Raw genomic sequence first — 25,903 nt, forward strand, 5'->3', positions numbered from 1 at the left:
GGCTCCCAAAGACACACAGCTCTCTGTTCTGAGGGGCCCATTGTCTGGTTGCAGGTTCTGAAATGGCTCCCATTTGTAGCCACGCTGCTTTGTAGGAGCCAAGGTTAACGCCCTCGTCAGGCTCTAGGACTCAGGACCTCGTCCCCTCCTGGGTTCCTCTTTTATGGGCTGTGGGGAGGTGCTTGCTTATGGAGGAGGACAGACCAGGCTGCTCTCTGTCTCCTCTCAGAGGTGAAGTGGGCATGAGGAGGGGCTATTTGGGCTTCTCTCTGGGCATGTGGCTTGTAACAGGTTCTGTGGTTCTAGGCTCACTTGTTTCTCAGCCCCTGGGCTTGTCTAGTCTTACACCTATTGTGACAAGACAATACATGTAAGGCAGTTGTCTTTGTAGCTGACATTGTTGGGCCAGCCTACCTATATGTCTGGCCATCTGGGCCACACCCACTCATATAGGCTCTGCCACCTGCTACATGACATTGAGATGCTCTGCCTCTGATAATAGCCACTGGGGACTGCCGAGTTTCTAGACTGTTCTGAAGAGTCTCTTGGTTGTCTTGGTGGCATAATGCACCCTCTCAGGACCAATATTCATACATTTCCCTGTTTATTTTAAATTCTGTGTATCTGTGTGTGGGTTTGTGCATGAGAATGCAGTACCTATGGTCACCAGCAGAGGGTGTGTCTGATCTCCAAGAGCTAGAGTGACAGATGTTTGTTAGCCATCTGATGTAGCAGTATGTGCCCTTAACCACTAAGCCATCTGTGCAGCCTGCCCAGCTCTGTAATGCAAGCACGGGTTGTATGGGAGGCTGTCTTGAGGCTGTTTTGTGGGCTAAAAAGCCTGGAAGGGCTCAGAGGCCTTGGGCTTGGCTGGGCTGCCTTTGGGTGTTGATATTACAGAGAGAGAGAAGGCTAGAGCCCCAGGGCTCCTCCTAAGAAACCCAGTCCCACTACTGGGGGTAGAGAGAATGTCAGAAGCAGCTGGAGCAGGAAATGGGGGTTATAGGTGACCACACTGTCTCTGCCCCTGGGTGGGGAGCTGCTTCTCCATGATGCATGCTCCTGGGCCCTTGGGAACATAACCTCTCTAAAACAGCTCGGCTCTAAAAGGGTCCGCAGCGAGTGAGGCTTTGTGTGCACGTGGCACCAGGTCTAGAACCCGAGGCTCTGTGTTTGTTACACTAGCACTCCTTTTTAAAGAAAGACTTATTGGGCATAGAATCCTTTTGCAGATGGTTGTAAGCCACCATGTAGTTGCTGGGAATTGAACTCAGGACCTCTGGGAGAACAGTCAGTACTCTAACTGTTGAGCCATCTCTCCAGCCCCCCTTTTTTTTCATTTTTTTTTAAAACTATTTAACCAGGTGTACACCTGGGTAGTGGTGGTGTACACCTTTAATCTCAGCACTCAGAAGGCAGAGGCAGGTGGATCTCTGAGTTTCAAGCCAGCCTGGTCTAGAGAGTGAGTTCCAGGACAGCTAGGGCTACACAGAGAAACCCTGTCTGGACCCCCTCCCCTCCCAACAACAACACATCCCCTTTATTTAGCTTTGCCTTTTGGACAGTACCACACACATAGGAAATGCATCCTGTTTAATTACCCACCCTCTAACCTCCTGATCAACCTTTCAGCCCTGGCTCCTACATTCAGACAAAGGGTTTTCCCCCCACACCGTGTAGACCAGGCTGGCCAGCTGCCTTAGGCTTCGGGGACCTGTGTACGGCCCTACTGGAAGACTGAACTTAGCCTGGGATCCTGGGTGTCCAAGAGCAGTGGATGGGTGTTTGTGTCTAACAAGTGCAGTCAAGTGTGTCTCACAGTGATCTGCTGCCTCTCTCTCTCCCTGTCCCCTCCCCACCTGCCTCTCTCTCTGTCACCACACCTGGCTCACATGGCTGAGCCGGTTTCACTCAGCCGTGCCCCTGAGCAGAAAGGCGTGTAAGGTGTGAGAGCTGTCTCTGGGGAAGCAGTCTGGAAGTGGAGCCATTTGCTGAATGAGTGTGGAGAGATGGACCGTGGAGGATTCTGTTCTTGCCTGGCCCTTCCCACCTGCCACTTGGGTCCTGGCCTGCTTTCCATATTCTTATGTGATCAGACTTCTCCAGCTTAACTATCTGTCATGTCTACCTTCAGTCTTCCTGCAAGGAGAATCCTTTCAACCGGAAACCATCTCCCTCTGCGTCTCCAACCGTAAGGAAGGCCACCAAAGGAGCCAGGCCTGTGAGGCCTCCTGCCCCCGGACACGGCTTTCCACTCATCAAACGCAAGGTGCCAGCAGAGACCCTGAAACTCAGCTGGCCTGGGCCCAGCACCCTCCTCTTAGCTGCCTTAGGCTTCGGGGACCTGTGTACGGCCCTACTGGAAGGCTGAACTTAGCCTGGGATCCTGGGTGTCCAAGAGCAGTGGATGGGTGTTTGTGTCTAACAAGTGCAGAGAGTGAGCGTGGGAGAAACTTGTGCTTCTCAGAAGGGAGCCCCCAGGGTTCTTCCTAACCTGCTCCACTAGTTCACTGCCCAACAAAAAAGACACCCCCCCCTTCCCCAGTGACAGGGCAGGAGAGGCTTCCCTGTGGAGCAGGGCATTGGACGTCTTGTGGGGGAGTCTGTCAGACCTTGACTTGGAGGGTTCACGGCCATCCCCACTCTGGCCCCTTCCCTACACCCATGGTGCTTTCTTGTCATGCTCCTTGGGGACAGGACCCGGGTTCCTAGAGTCTGCAGTGGCTAGGGGACCCTGAGAGTTGGAGGAGAGCCTGTGGAGGGGAGGGCCACCGCTCTTTAGGTGACCAGAATATTGCTGGGCAGGTCCAGGCTGACCAGTATATTCCTGAGGAGGACATCTACGGTGAGATGGACACTATTGAGCGCCAGCTGGATGCCCTGGAACACAGTGGGGTTCTGTTGGAGGAGAAGCTGCGCAGTGGGGCACATGGTGAGGGGTGGCTGAGGGTGTGGGTTGAGGGGAGCCCCTCCGCCTGGGAGTGCGGAGCCAGGAGGGGTGCTGGCTCCGGCCTTAGTGGGGTCTGGCTTCCAGAGGGCAGCGAGGACGACATGCTGGTGGATTGGTTCAAGCTCATCCACGAGAAGCATCTGCTGGTCCGCCGAGAGTCTGAGCTCATTTATGTGTGAGTCCTGACTGCCCTGCCTGCTTCCCACTGGGGTCTGAGGAGAACGGGGAATCTGTGCAGTCTGTCACAGTCCGTCTCATCTGCAGGCAGTGCTGTCACTGCCTGCAGATGAGCACTTAGCAGAAGTGTTCACTGCCTCTTCACCCTACCCTTCAGCTTCAAGCAGCAGAACCTGGAGCAGCGGCAGGCTGATGTGGAGTATGAACTCCGATGCCTTCTCAACAAGCCAGGTGAGCCTGGGACCAGTGACCTAGGTGACCCTGGGCGACCCTGGCTAGCCCAGACCACGTGAGCCTGTCTTAAAAACTCAAAAATAGGGGTAGGGAGGTTGTTTAGTAAGTGCTCTGGCACTTACTCTGTAGACCAGGCTGGTCTCAAACTCACAGAGATCCACCTGCCTTTGTCTCCCAAGTGCTGAGACTAAAGGTGTGGGCCACCACTGCCCAGCCTCCAAGTCTGACTCTTAGAACCTACATATTTGTTGACTGTGGGCATGGCGGGAACCTCGGGTGGGCTGAGGGCTGTGCTGGGAAATGGAGTTAGAAGAGTGCCCGCCTTGGCTTGTCCCTGGTTGTGGCAAGGACTGATCCGTAGCTGCTGTTAGAGAGACCACAGAACCATGGAAGGATGCAGGGCTCTGACCTCTTTCCTGTGTGGTGGTGTCATCATCCATCACTGCCATTTTACAGTTGAGGTTATAGAAAAACAGGCCTAGAGCCTGGGGGTTTTCATTTGTATAGAATCTGCTAGCTTTGTCTCTGCCCATGCCTGTCCTCACACCGGTTCTTACCATCTCTGTGAATGAAGTCTTGCCTCTTCATTGACTTGGGAACTTAGAAAGCTGGAACGGCCCCAAGTCACAGAATGTCCTTGGCTTCTTTTGCCAACTGTGAGTCACTTTCACCTCAGCAGGAGGCTGGGGGTGTGGCCACCTCTGAGGAGCCCAGTGTGACTAGAGTGGGTTTGACTGGCAGCCCCAAGGCTGTGGCTATACACCCTGTCCTAGTCAGCTTGTCCCTGACACTGCTTTTGAAGATGAGGCTAGTTTATGGGACCCTGGGGGAGGTGGGCCCACAGATGCTACAAAAGTCCACCATGTATGGAGGAGGTCTGGCTGCCTGGACTCAGTTACTGGCCTTACTTTCTCTGGGTAATGCTGGCAAGAGGCTTAGTTTTCCAAAGCTTTGATGTCCCTGCACATAGACTAGAAGCACAACCTACCCAGGCTCCAGATGTGAGGATGCAGGAGGATTTGAATTTGGGTAGTGGCTGTATGCTGTCCCCAGGACTGGACTGGGTTTCCTGCCCCTCAGCTTTGGCAAGGTGAGGTCCTAGGGGAATGGAGCAGTTCCTGGTAGCTTCAAGAAGTTTATTTCTATATGTGTAGCACATGATGGGTACCAGATGTGGGCACCCAGCCCTGGAGCCTGCAGAGGTTGAGAGAAACCCAGACATAAGCAGCCCCTAAGGGTGGTCCCGTGAGATCCTGAGGGGCCTGGAAGAGGGAAGAAGCTGGAGGGGTGGCAAGTGTCAGTGACATCAGGGAGCCCCCTGGCTGGGCTCCTATCCCTAGTGTCCCTCCAGTGTCCCTCCTCCATGGCAGTGGGAGCATGTTCCATTCTGTGACTTGGGCTATACTGCTTCTGCAGGTGGAGCCCTGCTAGTTCCTGTCTTCCCTGTGCTTGTGCACTCAAGCCAGTCTCATGCTGCTTCCCAGAGGAAGCCACCAACAGATATCTGCTGCAGGAAGCCCTTGAGGCTCGCAGGCCCTGCAGGGCATCTCTTGAAGGGTATTCGGTGGGGAGCCAAGTGCTTCGTTTTTTTCTAGAGCTACCTTCATTTCCCTACCACCTTGTGAGTGGCACTCTGGGCCCTTCTCTTAATCTTGTGGCATGGCTGGCCTGCTGTCTTCCCAGGACTCAGGTGGTCTGTCCTGCCTGTGAAGAGGTTCTCCTCACCACTCACCCTGGCTTTCTCCTTTGACAGAGAAGGACTGGACAGACGAGGATCGGGCCAGAGAGAAGGTGCTGATGCAGGAACTCATGACCCTGATCGAGCAGCGAGATGCTATTGTCAACTGCCTGGATGAGGACCGGCAGAGGTGCCATGCCTAGGACCCCGTGGGGGGAGCAAATTCCTGCAGAGCCTGGGACAGAGCTTGCCCTCATGTGTGCCCAGTACTGTAGGGCCTGGAACTTGGGACTCACAGATGACCTGGTTCCTTCCTACTGTGGACACTCAGCTTCTCTTTTTTACCCAGGGAAGAAGAGGAAGACAAGATGTTGGAAACTATGATCAAAAAGAAAGGTGAGACTCATCCAGAGGAGGGTCCAGCACCTGCCTGTGAGCTCCGCCCATGTTTGCAGCCTCAAATGGAAGGCTGAGCAGCTCCATGGGATGTTTGGCTGTAATGCAGACTCCCAGCCTCTGAAGGGAGGCGGTCTAGGCCCAGGATGGTTTTGCCCTCTGCTCTGCACACTGGCTTGGGGGTCTGGGAACCTAGAGCCTGCTCAGGATCAGAGTACCTGTCGTGGCTAAAGGATTCAGCCCTGGGAGCTGGGGCGTGGGGTTTGACCTCAGTTCTACCTGTGGCTCCTTGTTGCCTTGTGGCCGAGGCTGGAGCCAGACAGGCTTCTGGTCCTAGCTTGGGCACATGAGTGCCTGGGCCAATTCCTTCAGCCTTCACCTCACTCCTGTTTGTGATGGTGCGTCTTTCCTGTGTGGCTGAGAGTTACAGCATTGAGTGTATAAAGCACCAGCCTGAGGTGAGGCACCTCTAAGCAGCATAGTCAGTGTTGGTTCTTTTCAACAGCACACGTTTTACTCGTGAGAGTTTGAGGTTGAAGCATATGGCTTCTGAGGTGTGCTCTAGTCCTGACAGTTGTTGCTTCTGCTGTAGCCAGTAGAGCAGTGTACTCCAGTACAGGTGATCTGAACTATTAAATAAAATGTGGGCTACCCCTCAGAAGTTCAAGATTGTTCTCACAGATGTGGATCTCAGGGAGAAAAGGGAGCCTGAGTAGTGACCTGACATGACGCATGGATGGACTGGAGGCCTGATGGTTGCATACCCGCTCAGTTATACTGGCCACTGCCCCATCCTATCTGGGAGCTCCCTCCCTCCCTGCCTCAGTGTCTGTTCTTTGCTGCAGATTTCCAAAGAGAGGCTGAGTCTGACAGTAAGAAGAAGGGCAAGTTCAAGACCATGAAGGTGCTGAAGCTTCTGGGGAACAAGCGAGAAGCCAAGAGCAAGGCCCCTGGGGACAAGAGCTGACAGCAAAGGAAGCCACCTTCCTTTCCTCTCCTGGAGCTTTGAGGCCAGAGCAGCACTCTGCTGCCTGTGGACCTGCCAAGGGGGATTATGACCTTGGGAGGGAGTCTCTGGGTGACCTTTGCCTTCCTCGGTGGTCTCCAGCTGGTCTGGGCTAAAGATTTTTCCCTCTTCCCTGTGTCCCAGACAGCTGTGACTTAGCCCTGCCCACTTGGCGTCTGGCACCAGATGCTGTGACATGCCTGGGTGTAAGCAGGGATACAGGCTCCAGGCAGAGGCAGTGGCTCTCACTGTTGCTCTCTCAGCCAGGCCAGATGGAGTCTTCATCAGCCCTGCTCACAGCAGGCCTGGCTAAGGGCTTGTGGACCTTGTAGCAGGCCAGCAGCAAGGTTGGCTGCCTAGATTCTTCTCCCAGCCCTGACCCTTAGTCCCTACCTTCCTGTCTAGCACAGATGCCCTTGAAAATCATGTCACCTCATTCAGGAGCTGTATTTATGAAGTCTCAAGTCCAGCTTCTCCGTGAGTGCTCTGTGTTGTGTCAGAAGGGAATGGGCTGCTGACGAGTTCTGTTTCTTCTCCCTCATCTCCCTCGCTCTGTGGGAATCCTTGTGTACCACACAGGGACCTGCTACCTGTGTTGGGGCAGTCACTCAGGTCAGCCTAGGAAGGTGTGCTTTGAGTAGGAGTCCTCTAATTCAGGCTTTCTGCCCACCCTATGCCCAGGGGATGGGCCCATTCCTTTTTGTGGTTGGTGCAACCTGTCTTTTCTGTTGTCTGTTCCCTTCAAGGTCTGATGGCCACTCACCACTGAGTGGCTCTAGGAGAAGTGGTGGGATACCTCTTTTCATTGGGGACTGTGCCAGGCAGCTTATGGTCCAAGCACTGTTCTTACACTCGGGGACTTCAGAGTTCCTCGCTCTGTGCATCCTGGGAAGGAACTCAACTGTATCTCAGTAGCCTGCGCCATGCAGCCTTGGGCACAGCCACATCTGTGCCCTCTGGCCTGTCTAGGCTGTCCACTCAGTTGAGAACCTGACCCATGTAGCCTTTGGTAGTCTCTCCAGATACACTTGCTGTCTTGGAGCCAGGGCCACCACCTCAGAGAGCTTTCCGAGGAGCCCTATGACCCAGTTGCTGTAACCCAAGAGAGGGCGCTACCAGGCTGTCTGGGTGTCAAGGAAAATTCATGTGTCAGTGGGACAGAATAGCGTCTCTCATAGTCACCTGTGTCCTTTGAACATGGGCCCAGGCTTGTCAGATCTTGCCCATTTTTCAGAAGAAATCCAGACTCCAGTTCTCGTACAGATATAAGTTGTATATGCTGACATCAAAGTTGAGTTTGTCACAGTAGGCTATACTTGTCCTGGGTTTTCCATTGTGCTAGGCCTGCAAATTAGAGGGCTTGCCCTACTGATTGAATCTTTATCTGCTGGCTGCTGCATAGTAGACATGTTTATTCTATGACAAGAACACAGGTCATATGTTCTATTGGAATTATGGGGAACTTCATCCTCATTTATGGGGACAGGAAATACTGGTGAAAGTCCGGCTGTTCAGTGTTACCAGCCTAAAGAAAGGACACTGATGTGCAGTGTACCAGCTGGGGAGCACGTGGTGCACCAGGTGGGGAGTGGGTATACCAGCTGGGGAGCAGCTGTGGGGATCAGGTGTCCAGCAGGGCTGCTTTCCTTGTCAGGTGCTGCTTGACCTTCAGGCTGAGGTCTCAGGGGCACTTAAGAGCAACGGTGGCATCTGCCAGGGCCCTTTCCATACAGGTCCTCCATTTACATTTGTTCCCATAGTCTCTGACCTTAGCCCTGCTGGGGACTCTGCAGTAACCACCTGGATGGAGTGTCTTGGTGAACTTGAGATTCCACACCACAGTCCTGAAGGTTAGCACTGGCTGCAGGCTGCTCTTGAACCTTGTTTCCCCTTTCTTCTGGAAATTTGCAAACAACAGTTAGATCCCATCTGTGCTGGACAGGTTCTGATTCTGAACAAATAAGCATTATCCCTGGGGAAACAAGGTGGCACTTGTCACAGGCAAGTGAAATGTATTTTATTGGCCAGTTAATCATTGTGGTTAAATATCTGCCCAAGGCTACAAGAAGCCAAAGACTTAGATCCTAAGAGGAAGTTCTAAGGAAGGGAAGAATCATGTTCACTTTTAGGTTTAGAAAGGCAAAACAGAGAGCACCTGAGGCCAGTTGTGACATCAGGAGAGCCAGAGAGAGGGTACCCTTAGGCACATGTCCAAGGTGGTGAGCCTGGGCATCACCATGGTGTGCCTGGGGCTTCCCCTAGAGAAGGCTTCAACACAGTAGCTGTGACAATACTCGGAAGTCCCACTGAGGCCTCTACATCCCAAGGCAGCGTCTAGGACACTGTCTCATGCCCCAGGACAGTGCCATGTCATGATGTGGCATGGCCCCTGTGGGTGGGCAAGCCTGGGGGTGACACTGCTTGGCCGAGTGAAGGGCTCTGGTTCTGGCTGTTGTGCTGGGTTGGCAGTCTGACTGGGCAAGCCCGCCCTTGTCCTGGGTTAAGTGGTGGCGAGGGCCTTCCTAAGCTCCTTGCTCCTCCTGCGGTCAATGTCCTCCATCTCCCGCAGTTTCTGCAAAGAGCCATCAGGAAGAGCTGCTGTCATGCCAGAACTCCTGAGATACTAACTCTCCTAGTGCTGGCTGGGGCTCCTTCCATTTGACTGTACCCTTCCCTTGGTGGGCTCTCCTACCTGGGAGATTTCAGCCAGGATGATTCCTCGGTATTGCTTGCCCTGTCCCAGAGCCTCCATGGCAGCCAAGAATTCTTTCCTGTCCTGGATTTCCTTCACCACTGCACAGAGGGGAGGGGCCATCAATGCACTGGGCAGGAGGAGTGCACCGGGTCCCAGGCATGGTCTCTGAGGGACACTGGCTGTCTATCAAGCCATTGTTGCTCTCTTGTTAGCCCTGTCAGTTCTACACACAAGCGCGTGCGCATGCGTGCGTGCATACACACACATGCGGGCGCGCACACACACGCGCGCACACACACACACACACACACAGTGGCTCACGCTCGTCAAAGCGGTCCAGCTCAGGAGCTGGGTCTTCTTGCCGCACATGGGGAGCCTTTTTCCGTTCCGCCATGTCCTTCCCATTGGCAAAGATATTTTGGAGTCTTCGTTTCTCTTTCTCCAGATCTCCTGTGGGGCCCAGAAACAGTCTTGCTAGGGTGCAGAGCAAGGCCTGTTCCCGTGTCCCCACCGGCTGTGAGCACTGCGGGTGTCAGGCTTGTGAGGAGTGGGCCTCTGCAGATCCTACGCTTCCCTGGCTGTTCCTGAGCAGAACATGTCAGGCTAGCGCTGGAAACAACCAAGAACAAGCACCAGTGCAGAGCTAATGGGTAACCCAGAAACACAGGGCTCCGAAGTGGCCTGTGTGTAGGGAACTGTGGGGGTGTTAGTGGGTCTGGGCCAAAGGCGGTGTTAGAGGAGGAGGGGCTCCCAGATGTGGGCTCAAATGCAGGGGAGATGGACTTGAAGGAGCAAGAGGGCATGCAGCTGACAGCCACATGTCCCTCTGGGACTGGGAAAACTGGATTAATCGGAAAAAAGTTCTAGGAAGATAAAGAGGGCCACCTGACTGGTTTCCTGCCTGGGTTTGTTATCAGCTTACTTGAATGATGCTGTCTGTCCCGGGCTCATGTGACCCCAGAAGAGAGCCCTGAGCCCACCACTTACTGGTGGCCTGAGGCTTGAATTGCTCGCGATTGTATGCCCCATTGGCTTGACACAAGCTGGCGGGCCGGAGGTGAGAGTGGGTGGCCAGGATGGGAGGCAGGTAGACAGCTGCAGCTGACTTCTTGGAGGGAGAGCCCCTCTGGCTGGATGTTGGGTGGCACTGCAGGGGCAGAGGGGCTCCTCCTAGGAATACAAGGAGCAAGTGGGGGCACCTGTTTTGCTGGCTCTTCAAAGAAAATAAGGTAGCTGCCAGAAGTCAGCCCCAAGTCACTGGGAGCCCGCTCCCCCACAAACTGTAGTAAGAATTAGGAGGCTGCTCCTTGTTCTTGAAGCTTCTAAGACATATCCAAGGATGTTTGGTTTGTACACATAGGGTTCTTACACTGGATCATACCATATGGTCAGTAACAGCCTTTCCACTTACCAACTTATCATGGCCAAGTTCCTATAAGCACATTCATACCTAACTTATTTTTTTTTATAGCTGTGTACTAGTTGTTAGAATGGTTACATTATTTATTCAGCTAGTCTACTTCTGGACATTCTGGTTGTCTCTGGTATTTTTTTTCTTTTTCGTTGGCTGGATTTTTACTACTTTCCAACAATGCTGCAATAAACATTCTTATACACTGAAGCTTCAGCAGGGGCTTTTATTTCTGAGTTTTTTAAAAAAAAAACTGCGTGCGTGTGTGTGCGTGTGTGTAATAAATACAGATTTGAACACATTTGACACAGCATTACTGTGGAGATCAGAGGACAACTGATGGGAATCAGTTCTCTCCAACCGTGTTTGTCACAGCAATTAAACTTGGGTTGTTAAACTTCGCAGCAGCCAGGCAGTGGTGACACACGCCTTTAATCCCAGCACTCGGGAGGCAGAGACAGGCGGATTTCTGAGTTTGAGGCCAGCCTGGTCTACAGAGTGAGTTCCAGGACAGCCAGGGCTACACAGAGAAACCCTGTCTTGAAAAGCAAACAAACAAAAAAACCCCAAAACAAAACAAAAAACAACTTGGCAGCAAGCACCTTTCCCTGTTTAACCATTTCACTAGCCCGGGGTTTCGGGGTTTCGGGGTTTCCTTTTGTTTAAGGCAGGGTCTCCATCCAGACTGGCCTCCCAACTTCTTATGGAGCTGGAGATGACAAACTTTTGATCTTCCTGCCTCTGCCTTCCAGGTACGTGGATTACAGCTCTGTGCTGCCACACCTTTAGTGCTGCTGGGGATGTAGTCTACTGCCTTGTGCATGTGAGGCGAGGACTCTACCAACTGAGCCGGAATGTCAGCCTAGATGTCAATGTTTGTCAGGAAAGGTTCCTGTTAAGAGGATAACAATGGAGAAAACAGTGAAGAAGTGCTGAGGGGGTGTATCCAAGTAGCTAGGCAGCAGTCAAGAGGCTAACAGGGTAGAGGGTGGAGATCAGAACATATGGAAGCTTCTGGAAAGGTGAGTTTTATTCTGCAATGTAGGAAGCCATTGTAAGGTCTGGGGAAGGGTTGCCTCTTTTGCTTGCTGTTGAAAGTCTTATTCGTGGCCAAGGGAAACACACATCGGTGGGGAGCTGGCCAGGGCAGCAACAGATGAGATGAGTGATCAGGGTTGGGCTATAGCTTACGGGATCAACAACTATTGCTTCCTACCTGGCTTCTTCCCCCTCACAGACCTGAGAAGATGCCACTGTTCTCAGGATGGTCCCATGCCCTGGCACTGCCTCTTCCCTGGGTGCACTCAGCACCCAGTTATGGCCTTAGTGATGCTGGGTGTTCAGGTGAAGGAGAGGGGAGAGGGTTTTGTTTGTTTGTTTGTTTGAATCAAGATCCAAAACAACTTAGGGTTCTTGGTTTTTTGTTTTTTTGGTTTGGGTTACTTGCTTTTGTTTTGTTCTGAGACTTGGTTTCTTTAACAGCAGTAGATTTTAGTTAAAAAGACAGCTAGAGTAAATTCCCAGGGAAGCAGCCAAAGCCATGAAATTTCGAGGAAGACTTGTTTTTTACGATTTGTTTTCATTTTATGTGTATGAGTGCTTGCATATATGGATGTATACTGTGTGTGTGCCTGGTACCTATAGGTGGGTCTCTGAGTCTGAGACCAGTTTGGTCTACAGAGCAAGTCCCAGGACAGCCAGAGCAACACAGAGAAACCCTGTCTCGAAACAAAAACTTTTCTTTTTAGTTATGTGTGTATACATCATACACACACACATACATACATACATACATACATACATACATACATACATACACACATATGTGCCTGTGAACCACAGTGCCCAGTGAGGCCATGTGGGATGGCTCTGGAGTTGTAGGTGACTGAATCACCCCACATGGGAGCTGAGAACTTAACTCAGGTACTCTACAAGAGCAGTACCTGTTCTTAACCACTGAGCCTTCTCTCCAGCCAGCCTCACTCTCCTCAACCCTTTTTGGTTTGGTTGATTTGTTTGTTTGTTTGTTTTTCGAGACAGGGTTTCTCTGTGTAGTTCTGGCTGTCCTGGAACTCACTCTGTAGACCAGGCTGGCCTCGAACTCAGAAATCCGCCTGTCTCTGCCTCCCAAGTGCTGGGATTAAAGGCGTGCGCCACCACCACCCAGCTTGGTTGATTTTTTTTTTGTTTTTTTTTTTTTAATTTGTTCATTTTATTTATATGAGTACATGGTAGCTGTCTTCAGACACCCCAGAAGACAGCAGATCCCATTACAGATGGTTGTGAGCCACCATGTGGTTGCGAACTCAGGACCTCTGGAAGAGCAGTTAGTGCTCTAAACCACATCTCTCCAACCCATTGGGTTTTTTTTTTGTTGTTGTTGTTGTTTTTTGTTTGTTTTGTTTTTTTGAGACAATATTTTTTTTATTTTTATTTTTACTTTTATTTTTTTGAGATATCTGCACGCCTCTGCCTCCTGACTGCTGGGATTAAAGGCGTGCACCATCACCGTCAGCTGCCCGACCCTTTTTTATGTGACAAGATCTCACTATGTAGTCATGGCTGGCCTAGAACTTACTATATAAACTCCCTTTCCCCTTCATATAGAGAAGCATTGGAAACATATCCCTGAGCAGGGCATGGTGGCACACACTGTTAATCTAAGCACTTGGGAGGCAGAGGCAGGGAGGTCTCGAGGCCAGCCTGGTTTACAAAGTTCCAGGACAGCCAGGGTTACACAGAGTAACTCTGTCTTCCCTCCACCTCTCCCCCCCAAAAAAGTATCCCTGGTTCCAGAAAGTCTTTCAAGTGAGAGTGACTGCCCTTACTTTTCATGGTGTCCATGATGTGGCGTTGCTGGAAGTTTGTCAGTTTGGACTCCTTCATCATCACTGTAAAATAAAGCCGTGTCTGAGTTCTGGAGCTTCAGCAGACACCCTCACCTCACCCCTGTCCACCCCTGCCCACCCCTGCCCCACCCCTGCAACACCCTGCTGTAGCACTGTCTCCCCCCTTCTGCACTGAGCTCCCCCACTCTTCTGTGCCTACTTCATTTAATGGCTGTCACTTAACTTTTTTCCTTTTCTTGTATTCATTCATTCATTCATTCATTCATTTATCTAGCTTTTAACTTATGGTTTATTTATAGAGATGGTCTCACTGTGTAACCTGGCTGAAATTTGGTATGTACACTGGGCAGGTCTCAAGCTCACAAAGACCCACCCACCACCTCTCTCCAGAGTGCTAGAACCAAAGACATGAGCCACTATATGCCGCTTTTTTTCCCCTTAAGATTTTGTGTGTGTGTCTGTGTATGAGTGTATCTTCGTGTGTATGGGTCCTTGTGGAGGCCAGAAAAAGGCATTGAATCATAGGAAGCTAGAGTTACAGATTGTTTTAACCCACCTGACATGGTTGTAGGGAATTGAACTTGGGTCCTTGAGAATAGCAGTAAGTGCTCTTAATCTCTGAGCCATCTCTCTGGCCCTTGTTTTATTTTAAGGATAGGATCTTACTATATTATCCAGGTTAGCTTTTCCTGGGCTCAGGAAATCCTCCCAAGGAGTAAGCTTGCATACACAGCATTATATCTGCCTAATACACACACACAACACACACATACATACTTTTTTGGTGACTGGCTAATATGGGTGCTGGGGAATTAACTTTTGAAGAGCAGTCTATGCTCTTAACCATTGAGCCATTTCTCAACCGTAACACACACACTTTTTTTGTGTGTGTGGTGTGCTGGGACTGAAACTGAGACTTCACATTTGCCTAGAACACACTCTGTCACTGAGCTACACTCCAGCTCGATAATTTTCTCCAGTTAATTTTTCTTGTTAACCTCCTGCACTATTAGTTCTATGAGAGCAAGAATTGTCTTTTGCAATCCCTTCAACACTCTACTCCTAGTACTTAGAACAATATCCAAATCATACATTAGATTTTTAGTTGTTGAATAATTAATGCATACAGGTTCATTCACTTAGCAGAGTCTGGGGCTACACTTGTGAGCCGAAACAGGCACGTTCTTTGCCTGGTGGCGTTCACTATTTAGGAGGTGATAGCTGGGACACTAAACACCTGTAAGACTATATATTGTGCTAAACCCGGTGAAGGGAACTGAATTTGGTACTGTAAAGGCCCTACTGTGGTGGGAAGGAGATAGGCTTCGTTGAAAGTGCATGTAAAAGATGAGCTAACCATTCCAAAATTCTCCATCTCTGGCCTTTGACTCTCCCCCCGAACCTTTCTGAATCCCAAGCTCTGAAGAGAAAACCCGCACCGCTCAGGTCGTTGTTTCCCTAAGGCACTGACCTCTGAGCAGCTCACAGGTCCCTGGCGTGTAAGCTGCTTGCTTACGGCAGCGGCGGAACCCGGTTTCTTTTGTCACTGAGTCCACCCTCTCCTGGGAAGCCATGGGAGGGCCCTAGGAGGGAGAGAAGCAATGACCCGCCCTCGTCCCGCGTCGCAGTCCGGACCTCTCATCGCGAGCAACTTGGGAGTCTGAGAAGCTGGTGCCCAATCCCTCGGCTCCGGACAGCGCAGTGACCACCGTCCCTAACATGACGGTCCGGGGAGGAGCGCTCACCGTAAGCGAAGACCCGGGCGTGGCAGAGCCCTCCTTACCGAGATCCTCCCGGGACCCAGAGTGTCAGCGTCCTCACCAAGAGCTCCTTGTTACCATGGTAACTAGCGACACGCCCCCCACGCATGCGCATTAGCACAGCCGGCTGACTCCCGGAAGCAATTGCACTGGGTCACGGCGCAGGCGCAAACTACGCGTGGTTCCGCGAGGGGCTGAGGCGCGCATTTCTCTGTTCTGCGCCCGGGACCCGCCAGTGCGGAGAAGGCATCATGTCAGACAACGAGGACAAGTGAGCACGGGGCACACAGGGGAGGAGGTCGTGGTGCGAGTCGAGCTCTTGAAGTACAGGCTAGCCCAGCTTCTGGGTTGGCGGGGTGAAGTCTACAGAACTTCCTACCTCGCGGAGCAGTGGGACCCTGGGCAGAGATTTCAGTCCGTGTAGCCCCGGCCCTCCGAGCGCTCTCTTTCTGGAAAGGAATGCCCGTGGTGTAGCTTGTGTACTCGTGGAAGTAGGAAGGAAGAAGCAACCCAGAGAATGGCCTGGAAGGCTGGGAGCAGATTTGGACTTGGTGATAGAAGCAGAGGTGGCAGAAGCGGGGATGGACTCTGGAGAGCATGAAGTTTAGTGCTGTTTGAGGCTGTCTGAAACCCAGGCTGCCCGGGAATTCACTATGTAGGTAAGGCTAGCTTTGAATTTCCCACAGTCCTCTGCCTCAGCTTCCCAAGTATTGGTATATCTGGCATGAGCCACCAGACCCGGCAGGATTATGGACATGTTTTTATTTTGTTTATTTGGAGACCAAATAAACAAAATAAAAACAGGTGGTTCGAACTTAGAGATCCATCTATCTCTGCCTTCCAAGTGATGGGTATTTCTCTTCTTTTTTGAAACAGAGTCTCTCAACATAGTCCTAGCTGTCCTGGAAGTCACTGTGTAGATTACGCTGTCCTCAAATTTTACAGAAATCTACCTGCCTTTGCCTCCTGAGCACTGAATTACAGGCCTGTGCCACCGTGCCCGGCTCCCGATATATTTTAAAGATAGAACCTAAAGAATTTCCTGATGGGCTGTATGTGTTAGGTCATAGAGAGGATAAACCATAGTAGTTCAGATATATCAGTAGTATACATATATCAGTCAGAACTCAGAGGCTGAGTGTGGCAGTTCACACCTGTAATCCTAGCACTTGGGAGGCTAAGGCAGGAGAATTGCGGTGAACTAGAGGTGAACTAGAGGTCAAGCCATGCTACATAGTGAGTCTCCGGCCAGCCTGAGTTACATAGTATGCAGTAAGACTGACTTCAAAACAAGCAAACAAAACACAGGCAAAAGTACAATGAAAGCCGGGCAGTGGTGGAACTACAGAGTGAGTTCCAGGACAGCCAGGGCTACACAGAGAAACCCTGTCTCAGGAAAAAAAAAAAAAAAAAAAACAAACAAGAAAAGAAAAAGTACAATGAAAGCAGAGATGACAGTGTTGACCAGGGCAGTGAGTGCCACCAGAGAAGAGATGGCTACTGAGTGACTGGGGGGAAAGAGAACCCAGAAAAGGGCCCCCTCCCCCAGAGCGGTAGGTAGGCACTTGCATGTGTGTATACTCACATTTACAGAGATAAAATAAACCTTAAAAAAAAAAATCCCCAGACCAGAAAAGTACATGTTTACATGCTGACTGGAGAAGTTCACAGAGAGGGAAACCACAATGAACAAGTCCTAGCAAAATATGAACAAGTCCAATAAAAAACACATGGGACAAGATTGGAGGCATAAAGTGACCCCCCAAAGTTTGGTTCCCTTGTTCCTTGTCCGTCATGGCTGAGATAGTGGGCTGTGTCTCTGGTTCTGGCCAGTGATGCTCTAACCACCAGTTTCTTCTGGCAGTTTTGATGGCGATGACTTTGATGACGTGGAGGAGGACGAAGGACTTGACGACTTGGAAAATGCTGAGGAGGTCAGTAGCCTGAGGAGGACAGTGATCTGAGGAGGTCAGTGGTCTGAGGAGGACAGTGGTCTGAGGAGACAGTGGTCTGAGGAGGACAGTGATCTGAGGAGGACAGTGGTCTGAGGAGGACAGTGGTCTGAGGAGACAGTGATCTGAGGAGGTCAGTGATCTGAGGAAGACAGTGCTCTGAGGAGGACAGTGGTCTGAGGAGGTCAGTGGTCTGAGGAGGACAGTGATCTGAGGAGGACAGTGGTCTGAGGAGGACAGTGATCTGAGGAGGTCAGTAGCCTGAGGAGGTGAGTTGCCTGAGGAGGACAATGGTCTGAGGGTCAGTAGCCAGCCTCAGCGTGGGCACTGGTGGACACTGTGGGACGGGCAGTGTTCACCAAGAGCTTTCGCTGTCCACTTCCCAGGTTAACTAGGTCTTGAGATTATTGTGTCTTATTATGTACGGTTTGGTTTTGGTGGTGGTTTTTGAGACTTGGTCTCAGTATATAGCCTGGAATGTACTATTTGAGCCTGGCTGGCTTGTGGCTCATGAGAAACCAGCCTTCCTCTGCCACCTGAGTGCTAGGATTAAAGGCATGGGCAGAAATAACTGGTCTGTTTTATTCACTACTGTATCCTAACACTTATAATACAGTTTGGCATATAGTAAGCACTCAGCAAACAATTACTTTTTTTTAATGTATTTTTTTGTGTGTGTGCATGTGTGCAGTATGTCTGTGTGTGCAAGTGCACTTACCTGTGTAGTGCATGTGGAGGTCAGAGGTCATCCTCTCTAGTTCTCTATCTTATTTTTTGAGACAGGGTCTCTCAAAACTTGGGGCTCAATGTTTCAGCTAGGCTGTCAGCCTTCAAGCCCCAGAAATCTTCTGTCTCTACCACTAGTTCTGTGGCTACAGGCACACACTGTTATAGACCCAGACTTTTACATAAAGGCTAAGATCCAAATTTAGGTCCTCCAGCTTGGGCAGCAGGCACTTTACTCTCTGAGACAAACCCTAACCCTTAATTCTTGGTTTTAGAATCATGTAAATTTGTCATGGGCTGTGCACCTCCGGCAACCGTTGCTCTACGCTTCTATTTTATTTTCTAGGTCCTGGCTCTGCTATCAGAAACTCTCTGCTTTGTGCCTTGGCATCTGTGCCAGCCTAGCCAGATTGTTATTAGAGTGTGTAGGTGTGTCTGTGTGTGTGCGAGCTCTCACTGCAGGGTTTGAAACCCACGGCCTTATGTGTTCTCTGTCTCTAGCCTGAATAGCAGAGTACAGCAAGGTTAGTGTGCTTAGTTTCTCTCTTACCGTGACTATTCTGGTCACCGACCCATTGGGTCATTTGCCATATGAATGATCAGGTGTTTGTCCTGAGCTTCTGGTTGAGGGTGTGCTCATCACTTACAGGGCCAGCTGTTTGGGCAAGGCAGCTGGTTCTAGAGGTCTGAACACAGTCGTCTTTACTGCTGGCTTGGAGGTTTTGGTCAGGTTGGCTGACTCTTGAAGCCCCTGGACTAGGGACCACAATCCTTGCCTTACAAGTTTGCATGGGGTTGAGAATTGCGTGGGGTGTCGGTGAGTGGTTGCTTGGTCCATGACACCCAGAAAGGGTTGGTGGTGATAGGGAGGGTGATGGGGAGTGTCTGTGTGATCATCTTCCTACCTGATCTAAAACTTGCCCTGAGATTTCCCCTCTTTGTTTATGTGGTATCCAGGAAGGTCAGGAAAATGTCGAGATTCTCCCATCTGGTGAGCGACCACAGGCCAACCAGAAGCGGATCACCACTCCTTACATGACCAAGTATGAGCGAGCCCGAGTGCTGGGGACCCGGGCTCTCCAGATTGCGTAAGTGTTGCCCGTTGGCCTCCTTCTCTGTCAGCTCAGCCACAGTGAGCCCCAGGCTGCTGGTCCTGCCCAGCCCTGGTTGGTGTCATGGAAGAAGTAGACATGGGAAGTGACGGTAAAAACCCTGGTCAGGCCTGGTGGCACAGACCTGAAGACACTCAGGAGACAGAAACAGGAGGACCGTGGGTTCACAGGCCCGGCTGGAGTGAGTTCAAGGCTAGTCTGGGCACTAGTGCCTAGTGAGGCACTGCCCCAAGATAAAGAATGAGGAGAAGAGGTCTGAGGCAGAGCTCTGCTCGGGGACTGCCCAGCGGGTGTGTCTACCTGAGTTCAGATCATTCCTGTCAGTTGGTCAAACAAAATAAGAGTGGTTTCAGGCAAGGCTACGACAGCTCCTTCAGGCGGATGCTGATGTGAGGGAGACTGGCCAGTCCCGAGAAGTCAGCAGGCCCTTCCCTGGGAAAGCCTGGGAGCAGCGGCAGCTTCAGGGTTCTTGAAATCGAGTAGCATTTGGTTTTCCTAAATTTGGATGGCAGGCAGGTGGGCTCAGCCCATCCAGTGATTGCTATGACCTCAAAGGAGGCAGCGTGTTAGTGGGACTCTGGTGGGGGATCCGAGCCTGAGCGGAACTGCTGGCATGCATGTTGGTATGGGGAGTGTGGACGCTTCAGGATGCACTAGGGAGAAGGAGAACACAGAGACGGAGCTCCCCCAGGGCATGAGGAGGCCGAGTGCTGTGAGTGCTGTGTGTGTGTCCCTCCCACAGGTTCACACAGCTCCAAGTAAAGAGAATGCAGTGTCTGCCTTGGTGAAGGCTTTATGTGGAGACAGGGTTGACCTCAGCCATCCCTCAGCTATAGATCTTTCTCCAGCATGGCTGCACTCTTGGTTCCGTTGAGGAAAGCCGCCTTCAGGGGATTCAGTCCTAGTGGCCTAGGGGTACTTCTAGTTATGGCGCTCATCAGCTCCATGTGGTCATTTAAATTAATTAATTAAAAGATTGGCCCTGTGAGTCGGTGCACACCTTTAACTCCAGCACTCAAGAAGCAGAGGTATGTAACTTTGCGGCCAACCTGGTCTACATAAGGAGTTCTAGGACAGCCTTGGCTACACAGTGAGACACCATCTCAAAAACAATAACAGTAAACCCCAGACAACCACCAGTACAACAACAAAACACCTATCCAAACAAACTAAAACAAAGCACACACACCACACACACACACACCCAATACTAGACACATCTCAAACGCTCAGGGGCCTGTTTATGACTCTCAGTTAGCACAGGATATCTCAGGTATTAGACATTTCTAGTTTGCTGAGCGTGGCAGGGAGCCTTTATTGTGCAAATCAGCAGTGCTCACCTCTGTTGAGGATGCAGAGGTGATGAAAGCACAGCTCCCCAGGTAGCTTCTGATGTAGAGGCAGGTGTGGACAGTGCTTTACAAAGGATACAGAAAAGCAGGGCAGCCTCGTGGGGTGGGGGGGGGCAGATCTAGGGAGACAGATGCAGGGCAGTGGTTTCGCATGTGTCCCTAGTGTCGAAAGCTGTGGGTGGGTGCAGCCTAACAGCCAGCTTGTGGTACAAAGAAGATACAATGTTACTAAAAGGAACCAGCAAGATGGCTGAGGTGTAGCTGGGCGGTGGTTGCACACGCCTTTAATCCCAACACTTGAGAGGCAGAGGCAGGCATATTTCTGAGTTTGAGGCCAGCCTGGTCTACAGAGAGTTCCAGGATAGCCAGGGCTACACAGAGAAACCCTGTCTCGAAAAAACAAGAACAAACAAAACAAAACAAAACAAAAAGATGGCTGAGGTGGTCCAGATGTCTGATTTACAGAAACCTACATGGTGGAAGCAGAGAACTGATATCTTCATGCCATACGTAGCATGTATGTGATCATACATGTACAGACCTGAACACAGAATAGAGTGCTTGATGCTCTTCTAGGGACCCAGCACCCTCTTCTGGTCTCTGTGGGCATCTACACACTGTGACAAAGCTGCATAAACACAAACGCATTTGAGTGAAAATAGAAACAGTTTAACCTCTTCACACAATAAACAAATAAATTTTTGTTTTAAAGGGCTGGGAAAAGTTAAGTGTGTCCTGTTCTTTTAGGACAACTGAGTCATGCCCACCTGTAACTTCAGCTCCAGAGGGATCTGACACTTCTGGCCTCCATAGGCACCTCCACTCTGGCACACACCCCAACATAGACACACAAATACAATTTTTTTAATTTGATAAATAAAATTAGTAAAAGATGTCAGTAAACCTACAGGGACAAGTTCAAGTTGACATATGTCTGATAAGCCAGTGTGGAACACTCACAGGAAGTGAGGCATCCTAACAACCCCAGTCTAAGCCGATCGAATGGTCATACTCTGTGGGAGGAAGAGGGATCCGGCTTAGTCCAGGGTTTAGTATTCCTTCCCCTGAGGGACCCCATGCCCTGTGCTCAAGCACAGCCAGGCTGGATCCTGTACACTAAGGACCAACCGGGCTCTGCCTTTGCTTAGGTGCTGAATGAAATACCATCTTGGATAGCTTTTGGTTGAATCCAGCGTGGCTCACTAGCACCACCTGCTGGCTGATGTCACTCACCTCTTCCTAACTGGGTGGGTGACATGTTTATATGTAGTGGCTGCAGCACAGGATAGTCACTTCAGAGCCTGCACTTGCATGTCCACGGGGCACTGATGAATGATGCCTTTCAGTTACTCCTGTTGTGTGTGGGGAGAGCGGACACAGGTGGATCAGGGCAGTTGTTACTCATGGAGAGCCCTGTGTGTGGCAGACTAAACCCAGGAGCTTACATGATCCTCCGCTGAGCTGCACCTCAAGCTTTGGGGACATTTCATTATTCAGGAAAGACATTTGGTTTCTGCCGTTGGGAAAATTTCAGGCTTTTAGGATTAGCAGAGACAGGAATATTTAGTCATAAACTAGTAAGTACCAGTCTCGGGGTGGTTGGTCCCCAAAGTCACTTGGGCACCTTTGAAGTTATAGTTCTCGGACCCCTTCATGAGATGAGGTATTCTGTCTCATGGCTCTGGATCAGCAACTAAGAACATTCGGTGCTCCTGCCAGGTTTGGTTCCTACCCTGCACATGGTGGCTCACAGCCCCCTCCCCTCCAGTACCGGTGTATCATGGCCTTCAAAGGCATGGACCTCCCTCCATGTAAGCAGAACACCAAACACATAAGATAAAGTAATTAAAACCCTTTTAAAAATTCTGCCCTGTTGGTCTGGAGAAGGCATCGGCCCTGGGTTTTGGATGCATGTTAGTAAGTCTGAATCTATTGGTGTCAGCCGGTCCAGGGTTATTAGAGGTGTCTCTCTGCAAGACACAGGCCTGGAGTTGATGTGCCCTTGTTTGCTGTTGGAACGTTTGCTTGGACCAAGCATTGGCTGGGGTCTGGGCCCTCATAGTGGCCCATGTGTGGTCCTGGCCCATGTGGTCTGCTGTGGACGGCAGTGTGGTGGCTTTGATGTCAGGAAAGGCATATTTAACTCACTGGGGGCACGGAAGTCAGAGATTCCCAAAGTGGCGACATCTGAGTCTCATACTTGTAGAGACAGGAGCGCTGTGTGAGGACGGAAATTAGACATGGAATCTGTGTGGAGCCTGTTGTCTGGGATGTGACAGAAGTCCTGAGGCCGGGCTTCTGGCTAAGTACATTTGGCTCACAGTCCTGGAGCTTAGAAGACTCAGAAACATGACACCTCTCCTGTGGGGCCTCAAGCTGCATCCCAATATGGCAGGGTGTCATTTGGTGGAACTGAGCAACCCTGCTGACTTGGATTTCTCTTCCTCTAATAGAGCCCCTTAGGCCATCACGGTGGTCACACCCTCATGGCTTTCCAAGGGCTCCTTCTCCAGTATGGTCGTCATCTGAATTTGAGGGACACTTAAGAACCATAACACTGGGCAGGCATAGAAGTTTGTTCTGGCTTGAATGAAGGGGTCAGGCTGCAAGAGTGTAGCTCTTCTGAGGGTGCTGCTGTGAAGGGCCTTTTCGTGGAGCATTACACGTAGATGACTTCAGTATGTTACGTGGGACACATCCTAGCACTGCGGTTGGGAACAGGTCGTGGCTCTGCCACTCTGCCTACTTGACCTTGGGCAGAGCACTCACTATCTGTACCTCAGTTTCCTTGAGAGTAAAATGGAAGTCAAAGTAGACCTCCCTCACTGAAGTAGAGATCACGGCAGGGAGCTGTGACTGGCGAGCAGGGGTCCCTTCTAGTTTCTAGTTTTTGTCAGTTTCCCCAATGAGGCAGGGATCCCATCTTCATTTTTAGAAGAGGCTGGGGATGTAGAGAGAAGTTCAGTGACTTGTGCTTAGAGGCACAGTTTAAACCCAGTATGCCAGCCTTTCCTCTTCTCAGTGGTGGCTCCCTGAACACTACTGCCACCATGCCTGCCTGTCCTGGTGACCTTGCCAGATGAAGATCAGGACACCAGATCCACCTTCTCTAAGCCTTGTCTGTGGTCTCTCCAACCTCTCTCTGCCCTGCAGGATGTGTGCCCCGGTGATGGTGGAGCTGGAGGGGGAGACAGACCCTTTGCTCATCGCCATGAAGGAACTCAAGTAAGCTCCTCAACATAGAGGTTCCTCCTCCAGAGCCCAGCAGGCCTCTCTCAGGCCTCGCTTTGGCTCATTCATGGTCAGCTCCCTGGGAGCTGAGGGAAGTGCTTATGTGACATGCTGCTACCCCCCCCACCCCGTTCTCTGCTGAGAGCCAGGGCCCCAGCCTCACATCCTGTGACTTCTCCCACCACAGGGCCCGGAAGATCCCCATCATCATCCGCCGGTACCTGCCGGATGGGAGCTATGAGGACTGGGGTGTGGACGAGCTCATCATCAGTGACTGAGCGGTGCTCAGACTCTGCCGGCCGGCCGGGTGCCATCTCCATGCCCGTTTTATACATGTAAATAATAAACTTCACTCTTCCCACCCCTCTGCCTGTTACCTGCGTGCCGCCACCTGCCCTGCTGCAGGAGTGGCCATACATCGAGGTGACCTGTGACTGTTAGCTCTTTCTGAAGCACCAGGGCCTTGAGCTCTGTGGGTCCCCACCCCTCATCTATCTCCGCACCAGAGCAAAAGCTGCTGCAGGGGAGACACCTCAGCTGCCTTCTCAGCAGACAGATGAGTCTTTGTGCCGGGGAGCTGGTTGCCACGGAAACCCCCAATTTCCTTTCCAGTGGGGACTGGCTGCAGGGGCTTCTCCCTTCTCAGGAGTATCACAGAGCAGGTCTCATCAAGCCAGCCATTGTTCCTAGGGACCTGCCTGGAGCTCTTATCGAGGACTCAGATCCCCTTTCAGGAGGTGCTTTAGCAGGAAGCGTGGGGGTGCGGTGCTCTCCCACTGTCCCCAGGCAGAGCCCTGTTGGGCAAGTCAGCAAAGGGGGCAAGGACCAAGTGTCTTTCCAGCCCTGTCCTCGCTCTGTCCCAGGCCAGTGCCACACAGCGCCCCCCCCCACGGCTCACCTTGGGGTCTCCCACCGTGTGCCCTCTGCTCCTCAGACCTGAGCTTGAGTTCCTCCTGCTTCACAACTATAATCCAGTACTGTGGAGGTGGAGGCAGGAGGTTTGCACATGGAACCCAAGGTCAGCCTGGGCTACCTGAGACCTTGTCTAGCGTGGAAAGACCGCAACCATGGATACTGCCACAGTTGGAAGGAAGAACAGCTTTTGAGTGGCCCAACCTGACCTCTGGCCCACTGGAACTCTCAGGAGACATGGCATGCCACATGGGATGGGGCACCTTGGTCAGGATGGGAAGGAGGAGTGGCCACAGTAGTAGGAGGGTGCTTACTGCTCTAGATAAGGGTTAATTCTGGGAGTCGGAGACTTCGCACCCCAGCCGCCCTCCTCCAAGCCTTTGGAATCCTTTAATCAAGTTGGGTGCTGAAATTTCAGCCCTGAAATGCCGCCTTTGTGCTGGCATCCAGGCAGCCGCCCCAGAGTGCGGGGGTCACTTTCTCGGCCCCATTTCTCTAAATGGTGTCTTTGTTCCCTGCTGGGCCGCTCAGTATCAGATGTGATTAAAGGGAGGTGAAGCTTGGGTAGGAGGGGGGGTTAACCCTTAGGGGATAGGGTGTAAGGAGATGGGAGAAGTGGGTGCTTTTCCTCTGACCTTCCTCTTTGAATTCTGTTCTTGGGCAGATCCTCGTTGATCTGGCCTGGGGTTGTCTCCTGTGGAATATGCTGTACTCCCCAACATTGTGAAGTCTCCCATCTCCTTAGGTTTATGGTCATCTTGTCATTTAAAGACACCCAACAGCAGAGCTTCTGCTGTGCCAGAGCACATGCAAGCCTGTGTTCAAGGGATGAGGACGACCTACTAACACTGGCTTCTGTTTTTGTCGTCCCCCTTGGCCATTTCCCTGCAGCCTACACCAGTGGTGATGACACAGGATGAGGTAGCAGGCCCCTCTCTTCAGGGCCCCTCCACCTTGCCAGCTCTGTCTACAGTTCCCCTTGGATCAGGAGCTGTGCATAGCCTGGAAGTGGACAGACGTCCTGCTTCTCAGTAGAGGGGACAAGTAAGCATCAGCACGAAAGGCTGGTATGAGGTCGCTTCATATCTGACAGTGCTGCTGTCACAGATGGAAACCTGCAACCAGCAGCGGGTCTTAGGAGTCACTATTGTCAAATTAAAAAAAAGTTTTTATGGTGTCTGGTCTGGTGGGTGGAGGGACTGCCTCTGCCCTTGGTTTTACCCAGGGAATTGACAATCTCCTGACACATGTGATGGGTGAAAGACACAGACCATGTGTGACGCAGAGAGCTGATGTAGAGGGATACTCGGGGTAGTGGCTCCCCTCTCGTGTATTAGTGACTTCAGTGAAGATACTCAGATACGTGTGTGGATCAACTGGACCTAGCTCAGGGAAGGCTAGGTCCCAAGGTTTAGCAGAGGTGGAGCAGTGGGTCAGATTCAACAGATAATCTATTAAAGGT

General features: G+C 51.3%; 3 protein-coding genes across 4 annotated transcripts in view; 2 read left to right on the forward strand and 1 right to left on the reverse strand.

The window, feature by feature from the left end:
- Positions 1–10,763, forward strand: part of Micall1 (MICAL like 1) — a 28,007-nt gene extending 17,244 nt beyond the window's left edge. The window contains exons 10-16 of the mRNA XM_028789875.1: positions 2,135–2,269; positions 2,806–2,932; positions 3,035–3,125; positions 3,285–3,358; positions 5,115–5,229; positions 5,389–5,435; positions 6,281–10,763. Coding sequence (XP_028645708.1) covers positions 2,135–2,269; positions 2,806–2,932; positions 3,035–3,125; positions 3,285–3,358; positions 5,115–5,229; positions 5,389–5,435; positions 6,281–6,402 — 711 coding nt within the window. The 3' untranslated portion in view covers positions 6,403–10,763. The remainder of the gene's footprint in view (positions 1–2,134; positions 2,270–2,805; positions 2,933–3,034; positions 3,126–3,284; positions 3,359–5,114; positions 5,230–5,388; positions 5,436–6,280) is intronic.
- Positions 8,437–15,238, reverse strand: CUNH22orf23 (chromosome unknown C22orf23 homolog). 2 transcript variants are annotated; one of them, XM_028789876.1, is made up of 7 exons: positions 15,142–15,238; positions 14,868–14,979; positions 13,376–13,438; positions 10,124–10,306; positions 9,458–9,586; positions 9,134–9,234; positions 8,437–9,013 (listed from the first exon to the last, which is right to left on the reverse strand). In XM_028789876.1, the coding sequence occupies exons 2-7, from the start codon at positions 14,968–14,970 to the stop codon at positions 8,942–8,944; spliced, it is 651 nt and encodes a 216-aa protein (XP_028645709.1). In that variant the 5' UTR covers positions 14,971–14,979; positions 15,142–15,238; the 3' UTR covers positions 8,437–8,941. The 2 variants fall into 2 exon arrangements, with proteins under 2 accessions (XP_028645709.1, XP_028645711.1); XM_028789878.1 differs by having other exon boundaries at positions 15,180–15,222.
- Positions 15,239–15,312: 74 nt separating this feature from the next.
- Positions 15,313–23,890, forward strand: Polr2f (RNA polymerase II subunit F). The gene is made up of 5 exons (XM_028789913.1): positions 15,313–15,427; positions 17,021–17,090; positions 18,792–18,922; positions 23,452–23,523; positions 23,717–23,890. The coding sequence occupies exons 1-5, from the start codon at positions 15,408–15,410 to the stop codon at positions 23,805–23,807; spliced, it is 384 nt and encodes a 127-aa protein (XP_028645746.1). The 5' UTR covers positions 15,313–15,407; the 3' UTR covers positions 23,808–23,890.
- Positions 23,891–25,903: the final 2,013 nt, after the last annotated feature.

The sequence above is a fragment of the Grammomys surdaster genome, unplaced genomic scaffold, assembly GCF_004785775.1.
Source record: "Grammomys surdaster isolate TR1022 unplaced genomic scaffold, NIH_TR_1.0 125852, whole genome shotgun sequence".
Taxonomy (NCBI): domain Eukaryota; kingdom Metazoa; phylum Chordata; class Mammalia; order Rodentia; family Muridae; genus Grammomys; species Grammomys surdaster.

What these genes read in the sequence shown, in the direction of transcription:
- CUNH22orf23 (XM_028789876.1), bottom strand. Translation starts at nt 14,970, where the DNA reads ATGGCTTCCCAGGAGAGGGTGGACTCAGTGACAAAAGAAACCGGGTTC. An exon ending in CATCATGGACACCATGAAAA is followed by an intron (nt 10,307 to 13,375) that starts GTAAGGGCAGTC and finishes TTGTATTCCTAG; the next exon opens with GAGGAGCCCCTCTGCCCCTG. An exon ending in GCTGGACCGCTTTGACGAGC is followed by an intron (nt 9,235 to 9,457) that starts GTGAGCCACTGT and finishes CCCTCTGTGCAG; the next exon opens with TGGTGAAGGAAATCCAGGAC.
- Polr2f (XM_028789913.1), top strand. Translation starts at nt 15,408, where the DNA reads ATGTCAGACAACGAGGACAA. An exon ending in ACTTGGAAAATGCTGAGGAG is followed by an intron (nt 17,091 to 18,791) that starts GTCAGTAGCCTG and finishes TGTGGTATCCAG; the next exon opens with GAAGGTCAGGAAAATGTCGA. An exon ending in ACCCGGGCTCTCCAGATTGC is followed by an intron (nt 18,923 to 23,451) that starts GTAAGTGTTGCC and finishes TCTGCCCTGCAG; the next exon opens with GATGTGTGCCCCGGTGATGG.